The 9,471-nt window shown below is 43.2% G+C and overlaps 1 protein-coding gene across 1 annotated transcript; it reads left to right on the top strand.

Annotated features, from left to right (window-relative positions):
* The first annotated feature begins 8 nt into the window (after positions 1-8).
* Positions 9-7,980, top strand: FAM217B (family with sequence similarity 217 member B). Its single transcript, XM_041478413.1, is given in 5 exon segments — positions 9-946; positions 1,069-1,321; positions 2,492-2,597; positions 2,684-2,804; positions 2,933-7,980. Coding segments are annotated over 4 exon segments (1,539 nt in total). The 5' UTR covers positions 9-946; positions 1,069-1,220; the 3' UTR covers positions 4,144-7,980.
* The last annotated feature ends 1,491 nt before the right edge of the window (positions 7,981-9,471 follow it).

Genomic DNA, 9,471 nt, shown 5'->3' with positions numbered 1-9,471 from the left:
GCCCGGCCCCGCCCGGCCCGGCCCCCACGCTCTGCGCTCGGGCGGGGCTGCCGCTGCCGCTGGTGACGGACGCGCAGGAAGGGCAGGTATCGGGCCGGGGCGAGGATGGCCGGGGAATGCGGGGCGGCCCCCGAGGGAAGGAGCGGCTCTTGCGGAGCGCGGTGATAGCGGCGGCGGGAGGGAGCGGAGCGGGCCCGGCTCGGCGGGCGCTGCGGGCACAGTCTGCTCCTGCTGGCACTGCTGCCATCCACCGCGGGCACTGCCTGCCATAGCCTGCTGCCATCCCGGGCACTGCCACCGTCCCCGGCGCTGCCCGGCCGGCGCTGGCCTCTGGCGGCCGCTGCTCTGCCCCGGCCGGTGCGGGACTGCGGCGCTCCGGGGCTCGGCTGCGCTGAGCGCGGCCGGGACAGGATGCGGGGAGGCGTTTGAGGGATGGGACGGGATCAAGTGTCAATGGATACGGACATTAATGTGACTGTAAATGCATAAACAGCACTGGAACAGAAGTAAAGGCGGGTCAGGAGAGCTGTTTGTCACCTGTCACATTTGCAGACCATTGTGAACCCCTGGAACCGTGCAGTTCCTTGGTACGGGAATGCAGTTCCTCTGAAGTAAAATAAAGCAATGGATCCTGCTCTGAGTATTTTTAGTAGGCGCTGATGAGACATTTGTTTTGGAAAAAGAAAAAAAATTATAGCACACAAAATTTGCGTATATGCCTATCGGAAGAGCGCATTTTGTGACAGAGAAAGGAGCGCTCAGCTCGCCCGGCACGCAGGGGGTTGTTTGATGCTCGCTCTCCACGAAGCGGGAGCAGGAACACCCACCCCGCGGGGCTGTGACGCCCAGCCCCGGGCAGCGCCGGGAGCTGCGCAGGCTGAGCCTGGGGACGGGGATGAGCGCCTGACACTGCACGGCAGCGCTGGGAGCGCGGCCGGACCCGCAGGTATCTCCTGATACTGGGAATAGTAAATGGAACCATGCTGCTTCCCACTAAGCGAGTGCTGGGGGAGGGGACTGTTTTCAGTTTGGTAGCTGATTATGTTTATCTTCCTGCTTTAAAAATAGGATCACATCAGGAGGATTTTGTTTGTCTCCAGCATCTCCGGGACGTGGGGATGTCTGCGTTGGATATATTGTGTCTTGCAAAGCCAAAAGACTGGAGCCGTTTGAAGATTATGTAACAATAAAGGTGCAGTTTCCCTTTGGAAAGAGGAATAATGGGACCAGGCATTCAGGAATATCCCTTAATATTGCACAGAGAGACACAGCAGAAGGAAAGCCACAGCCACACCAATGAAAACCACAAAGGAATGGTAAAGTAAGGAAATTAATTTCGCTTTTTATAGTTACTGAAATGTCAACATGCTGGGTTTAGTTAATAAGTGCCTGGCTGTCTTATTCCCACTGCCTTCCTCTCCCCTGGTCCCAGTGACAGAAATGATTGTGCAGGATGATCGTGCAGGTCACAAGGTCACAGAGGTGACTGCAGCAGTGCTGGATGCACAGGACTTAGTTTCATTCTTTTATAAGCTCTTGAATTTGTGCAATCATGTGTTTTTAAAAACAAAATCTGACTACACTGACATAAAAACTGAGAACAAGATGTACAGCCTGGCAAATTAACTGAGCTGCAGTAATGCTAGATTAGATAGAAGGGCACAGTTTGATCATTCCTGTTCTGAAATAATATGTTGGAAATCAGTAATGCTTCTTGTTTGTAGAGCAAACACTTTCTTATTTGTGCAGAATATGCAGATTTATTTATTCTGGGTGTTTACACAGAAATGTAGCTGGTTTAATTAAGGAAGCATGTTGTAGTTCTAAGCTCCCCAGATCAGTAATGCCATTCCTTTTGCTTTCGTATGAGCTTTTTCTCTTAATAATATTTTCACAACCCTATTATAATATGAAATAAGGAATTTTCTTATGCCTTCATTATGAAATAGTTTGTATTAATACCAGAAGAGACCTTATGCTCCCTGTTCACTTCCACTCCTTATCTTCAAAGAAGTAATCCTTTAAATTTTGTTGAGAATATGCAAATGAGAGAGACAAGCAAGATTTGGCTTCATATGTGACCTTCATATTGTACTTTATAATTAATTTTGGTAAATTGTGATTGGAGCACCTACTAGGTACTATAAAAATCAGTAGTTAAATATCTGTAATATTTATTATGTCCAAAGAAGCTTTGGGATCCTCTGACAGAGGATTCTGTATAAGGGCTACATTCTATTATTATATCATCTGATAGAATTATTCATTTTTGCATTAATAATATTAAAAATACAGCAGTGAATTTGGAGTATAAAAAATAAAAAGTAGACATAGTGGCATAGTCCTAATGATCTTCAACTTTAAGAATGACTGCAATCAGCCCTTTTTTTAAACTCAGTTGTACTCTTAAGTTTTTATTGTACTTCCACTCTGACACTCATATATGCTGCTATTTATATCTGATATTCTGTTTAATCCTTTGTGGTTGCAGTAATGGAAAAAGCCATCCAAGCACCAAAGGACTCACTAAACCAATTTCTTATGCGAAATCTCCTCCTGGAAGATTAGGCAAAAATGTATCAAGTGCCATTGAAAAGGTAAATAACTCCCTTTTCTAACATAAAAAGGGTACCTACTCTAAGTCAGTTTCTTAATAACATCATAAACTTTCATATCCCTTCAGATTTCCCATAACATTCAAGATGGTCACCAACCAAATGTTTATAAGAAGGGAAGGAACCAGTTGGATGGCAATAATCAGTCAAAAAGGTAATTTTATGTTAAGATTATCTGTTTAATTTATAGTTATTTCAAACTGTTTGACAAAATGCTTGTGATGAAATTGGAGCTGCATTTGACTCCACTGGCTCAGAGTTCAGCATTTATGAGAACAAGAAATTTATCAAAATGGAAACTTGCTATCCTGCTTTAGTGAGTTCTCAGGCAAAACTATAAAGGAGTCCCCCAGAAAGAAGGCAAAACGAATCCTTCCTGCACAGGAGTCCCCCAGAAAGAAGACAAAATGAATCCTTCTTGCACAGGATCCCCCCTGGCACAAAGGGCAGCACACAAGAAAACTTCTGTAGGGCTAAGGATGTCCCAGTGCAGCATTTTTATTGCAGTAAAAAAGAACAGTTGGGAAAGAATCATGAAGAATACATTGCTGAAGCCAGTCCAGGCTCTTCCAAATGGCAAGAAGCATCTGTAGGTGAAATGTTTCTTGATTTTGAATCGGTACAAATTATTAAAGAAGATGCTGAAGATGATAGTGCCAGTGACCTCTCTGACTCAGAAAGGATTCCCATTCCCCCCTCTCCCTGCACACCACCAGAACTCATCCTCAGAGCTGAAGAAATCGACCCAGTTTGTTTGGAACACATCCCTGAAATGGGATTTAAAGAATCTGAATATTACTACCCCGACTTCCTGCCACCCCCTTTCAACTCGTGGGACTTGAAGCAGCTGGCCACCTTTGCCCACGTGGAAGGGAAAGCTGATTTCCACCCCAAGCCCACGGGATCCCTGGAGAAGTACCTGGAGCGCCTGCTGCAGCTGGAGTGGCTGCAGATGCAGACGGTGCAGAGCGAGAGGGGCAGGGCCACCAAAGCCCGGCCCCAGACTGCCCCCGGGCCCAGCCGTGCCCTCAAGAGCCCTGGAAAAGGCAAAGCCTTGCTCAGCCCTGTGCCCCCCAGGCAGGCAATGCCCCAGGAAAGTGTTGCCAGGCTGCCCAGGAGCTGTTTGGGTCACAGGGCAGAGCCGTGCTCTGAGGAGACTCGCCAGGCGCGCTCCCATCCAGGTCACCTGAAGGCTCCTGAGAGAATGGGGTGTGCAGCATCTTCTCAGAGGCAAACTGGTGATGTAAGGAGCGAACTGAGAAAGAAACCAGCTGCAAAGCAGCAGCTTCTCAGTCTGCAGCCCCCCGAGAGCAGCTCTAAAATCCAAAGTGTTGGTAACATCAGACCCCCTAAGCAAACCCCAGCATTTCACGGTGCAGCTGCTCCCATCAAAGGCTTAAAAACATACGTGTGTACAAATCCAAAGAAAAATGGCAATGCCAGCAATTATGTTCCTCCTAAAAAACCAACAGTGGACAGGAAAATAAAAACAAATGGCACAAAGCAAACACCACGCAAATTTCAGTGAGGGAAAACTCATTAGTGAATGTTGATGCTCCTTGACTGCTAGAAAGCATCTGGCCACTGCAGAAGAATATTTTTTTTCTTCATAGGAAGATCTGAGAAAAATGTTCCTGGCACGTGGTTCTGAGTCAGCACTGTTCATTTCTATAGATTTGATCTTAAGCCAGCAGGAAATGTTTTCTCTGAAGGCAAATGTCTTCCATTGGTCTTTCCTCAAAAATATTTATAATTGCTCAATGAAGATAACAATAGCACAGTGTGACATTTAGAGAAGTGTAGAACATCCTGTCTGCACTAACTGAGTGTTCCTTGTACTTACCCTGCTGGGTGTGAGGGAATAGGGTCCATGCTCTTTCTCCTTGCCCAGATGTGCTTTTTGTAAGACAGGTTTGATTTTGGTGTTGTTATAAAATAATAAGCCTGTTATCTATGCAAAGTCAACTCTAATTCTTCATAGAAGATGATGAATTGGATTTTTTGGATGAAATAGATATTATTTTTTTGAGAAGAAGAAGAAGAATGGAAATAATGTTTTGAAATATTTTAATGCAGAAAGAATTCTTTTTAAGACAAAGTGTTAGGGACCAGACAGCTTCAGTAATGACAGATTAAGAAAATGGAATGTGTATTTTTATACCCTGGAACCTTCACTGTGTTTACAGACAGCTTTCCTGAAAGTTCATTTTGTAGGCCATGATGCTTTTTTTTCATTTAGGGGAAATGACCAGATTTCAAATTGCACATGCATGTATTTGAGTCGTGCAAACTAAGGTTTTTAGCAAAGACTGTATGGCCTAGTTTTCAGAACTGGTAGCCTCTCAAAACATAGAAACCAGATTCTTAAGAGAAGAATAATTTAAAGGGTGTTGAAAGTTCAAGTAAAGATATATTTGGATACAGAAGATACCTATTTTTAGTCATTTGAGATGACTCTTATTTGTCCTGTGGTCCAGTCTAGCTTGGCTTCTTAAGGTTTAGGAAGGTGAGATGAGGAAGTGTCCTGCAGTAGAAAATTGTACAACCAGGATTGGGTCCTCTCCTTGGGCCTTCTGTCTTCTCTTGTGTCTGTGAGATACAGGAGAAAGGAAAGTTCTAAGAATATTCAAATATCACTTGATCTATTACAATTTCAAATCAATCACGGCAGCTGGGGACAGGATCTTGTTAAGATGAAATTCTAAATAATGTTTGTCACTTCCACTTTAAAATCCTGGTCAGCATATTTTCCTCCTCAGCCACCAGTCCCAGTCTTCATCAGAAGTGAGCTGAGGTCTGATGGACCAGATTCTACAAGAGGACCCTTCACATTGTGGTAGAAAATGAAAAAGTAGCAAATACTAAAGAGTACATTATGTATATAGCTAAATTGCACTTCTCTTGGTGAGCTCATCTTGGTTTTAAGATGCTTAGCTGTTTCTTTCATTGTGCCTACCAGATCTTCAGCTTTGTAAAATTTCAAAGCATGAATTTATATGTACTTTGAAAAGTGAGAATATTAAGAAATGTAGTAATAAAGTAGAGTATTTTACAGTACATAAAAACATTGCTCAGGAATAGTCTAAGAAATATTTTTAGTGGTTTTTTCCTAGTCTACTGGAGACCAAATGTGAAAATTTGAGTTGGTAAAGGAAATGAATGTAATAGACAGTATTACATGTCCAGAATCAGTATTTGTACAGTTACACTTAATATGAATTGTAGTTGCATGTACATTCAGCTCTATGCAATTCAAGTGAAACTGAATCTGAGATGCTCAAAGACCAGAGAAGGTGGCTGTGTCAGAGGTGTGGTGGCACTCAGGATGGGACTGAACACCAGCAGCTGCAGAGGACCAGCACATCCCAGTGTTGCTGTTTCACCCTTTTGTTTCGGTCCAGCCTCATGTATTTCAGCTTTTTTAGCTGAAATGTTCCTGCACCCAGTGCTAGTATTTTCAGCTCTGGCCAAATTCTGCGAGCCTGCCTTAGCCAAGTTTTCCTGATTCACATGAGCAGTAGTGAAAAATAGGAGAGCTGCTTTGCCAATAATCAGGATTTTAATGCACTATTCTAGTTCACTGTTACAAGCACCAAACCTGAGGTGAGCAGGATCCAGGCAATAATCAGAATAGCAGTTTTTAAAAAATAAATTCTGATAGATGCAGTAAATAATTTAGCATGTTGTTATAGCATTGAATATTGCTGGATGCTAAATTTTCTAAATTGAAGCTTTCCTGGGTTGTAAGGAGGGCATGTAGATACTGGCACATTTTGCATGATCATTTCTTTAAGAATAAATAAACCCCATTTCAACCAGTTGTGACCAGAGCAAAGGTGATTGGCACTGGGAAAAGTCTTTTGTCACAGAGGTAGGAAAGTTTTAGTGTCGTGTTTGTCATCTCATGGACACCAGTCTGTTGCTGGAGACTAAAAAGGGAAGCAGGTGGAGGTGGTGATGGCACTTTAAAGAAGTCTGAAAACATGTTTATCACTGAGCTCCATCTGGGATCTGGCCAAGTAGGTTTGTCTCGTGATAATCACACCAGTCTAATTTCTGTCATTGATTTGACACTTCTGACATGCTTGTCTTTGTTCACACACAGAAATGATGTGTTTGCCTCAACAAACAGCTCTTGGCTGAGCAGACCTGCAAGGGCTGGGTTTTATCCTGTTTCCATTTTATCTTTACCATGTTCTTGGCCTACAGATGAAAAGAGCTCCTTTTCTGAAGAGGACTGTGGTTTATATTTCTTTCATTTTGTATTGCTGGATATTGTCTTTAGAAGCACTTCTGAACACAGCAGAAAAATTTATTCCATCAAACATTCAGTTTAAAATTAATTTCTTAAAATACTTCCACAGCACCGTGTTTGTGTGGCTATTAGCCTTTTTTTTTTACAAGGTTTAGCAATATGATCATATGGATCTAAGCCTAGCACTGGTGATGCTTCTTGAAGAACAGCTTACTGTGATGTGAGATATTTAAACAGAGTGATTTATTTTTTTGCTAGAGAATGTAAAGATTTATTGTTCTGAAGTATTACCTACAGAACAAATATGCTCAGGTTGTATTTCAAATAAACAGCCAGACTCTGCTTCAAGTTGCATGAGTATAAACTTTGAACAACTCAGTTATTTTCAGTGAAATGACCCTGTTAGAAGATGTGAAGAAACAGAATTTCACTCTAATATGTATAAACTGTTTTCCTTTAAAATTTAAATATTTAATATTTAAAGCAATATTGTTTTTCTCTTGCCATGTTCTTTTTTCTCCATTGCTTGCATCTCATGCTGAGGGCAGTAATTTTCCCACCTCGTTTTCAGTTGGATACAGCAGGATAATGCTTCAGGGAGGGATGTGCTGATTCCATTGGGCTAAGCTGTCCTGTTTGACTCCAGACTCCGAGATCTGCCCTCATCCTGTCACTGTTCGTGTCCTTTCTGTGTTTCATTCATTGTTTCAGGTAACTTTGACCTTGTATTTGCTATTTAAAGGATCTTGTTAGAATTCCGAGAGAATTTTGACAGTTTTTTCAGCCAGTATGTGCTTTTTTGGAGCTGATACATAAAATTTCTACAGTATGAAATTGCCTAGAATGCACTATTTTTTGCCTTATTTTAAAGGTAATGAGCCTTTGTTGCTCCCATTGCATTAGTGGTTTTTCATCTGAAAAATACACAGACCACGCTGGAAGGACTGAACTTGATTAACTGAGGATTTGCAGACCAGCTTTTGATGTTGGTATTCATGTATTCTTATTTATTTGAACTTTTTGTGGATATTTTTGCTAGTAATTCCTTGAGAAAGTGATCTTGTCATTCAAAGGTCCCGTATATTTGCTACAATAAAAGTGAGATACTGCCCTGTTTGTTGCTGAGTTGTATTTTTTTCTCAAGATGGCACCACTGAATTTTCTTGGAGAGAATTCCAGTATTGCAGTGTTGGGTGGAGGGGGTGGCTCAGCACATCCCGGCTCCTGCTGGCCAAGGGAAGCCAAAAAAATACGGAATTTTGCTTCATCTTCGGGCAATTCCATCCGGGACCCAGGGTGCATGGAATCCTGGACTGGATTCCAGCTGGAGTCTGGAATGGATTCTGCAAAAGGGAAAACGCAGACTGGATTCCAGCTGGAGGCTGGAATGGATTCTGCAAAGGGGAAAATCCAGACTGGATTCCAGCTGGAGTCTGGAATGGACTCTGCAAAAGGGAAAATCCAGACTGGATTCCGGCTGGAGTCTGGAACGGACTCAGCAAAGGGAAAACCCGGACTGGATTCTGGCCAGAGTCCAGAATGGACATGGCAAATGGGAAATCCCAGACCGGATTCTGGCCAGAGTTTGGAATGGACTCAGCGAGGGGAAAACCCGGACTGGATTATGGCCGAAGTCTGATATGGCATCAGCAAAAGCAAAAACATGAACTGGATTCCAGTTGGAGCCTGGAAGGGACTCAGCAAAGGGAAAACCTGGACTGGATTTCAGCTGGAGTCCAGAATGGAGTTGGCAAAAGTGAAAACCTGAACCGGATTAGGGCTGGAGTCCGGAATAGAGTTGGCAAACTGGACCAGGTTTTGGGTAAAACAAGCTGAATGTGCAGGGTGTCACAAGGCCTGTCAGACTGTGATATTCAACATCAGCTGAGTTGGGTGAGCTCACCTCACTTGTGTTCCAGGTAGCAGGCATGACTGCCAAAACAAAGGTCATAACTGCTAATTAACTGCTAATAAACTGCTAAAAGGGCATATCTGCTAATTAAACTGCTTTTGTCTGGGGTTTTCAGCTGAAGGGCAGTCAGAGCTTTTGTGCTGACTTGCATTGTTTCTTCCCTTCTTTAGAAAGTGTATTCCTAAAGCACACTGGAAGATTATGGGGACACCTTGCAGATACACTGAGGAAGGAGAGTTAAAGGCCAGAAACTCCCCCTGCTCCATCTCCACTGGCAGCGAGGACTTGCCTGATGACTTTTTTAACAATCTGGGACCAGTGCTTTCTGCACTGGAAGAGGTCTGTCAGAAGTGACCTCCATCACTCAGTTAATGTCAGAAGGCTGTGACTATGGTGCTGCAAAGGCTTTTGGCAGGAGCGGTGACAATTTCAGAAAAAAAGAACTATCAGTGCTTGAAGGGATTGCAGTGTTTGCAGCGTGAGCACCTGGCCTTTCATTCTTCCTCCCTGCACTGTTTCATGTGGGCAGCCAAGATCCTGGCGTGTCTCCAGGTTTCACTGTGCAGAGGTGATGGGGGGATTTTGACACTGACACAAATAGAATATCTGATATTAAGGATCCTCAATTCATTATGCAAAAGAAAAAAAACCCTAGATCAAACTAGGCTTGAAATTCCAGGCTGAGTTCC

This window comes from Pyrgilauda ruficollis, unplaced genomic scaffold (assembly GCF_017590135.1).
Source record: "Pyrgilauda ruficollis isolate IOZ18807 unplaced genomic scaffold, ASM1759013v1 scaffold45, whole genome shotgun sequence".
Taxonomy (NCBI): domain Eukaryota; kingdom Metazoa; phylum Chordata; class Aves; order Passeriformes; family Passeridae; genus Pyrgilauda; species Pyrgilauda ruficollis.
Note: the sequence above shows the minus strand (reverse complement) of the source record. Positions and strands in the feature narration are given on the sequence as shown.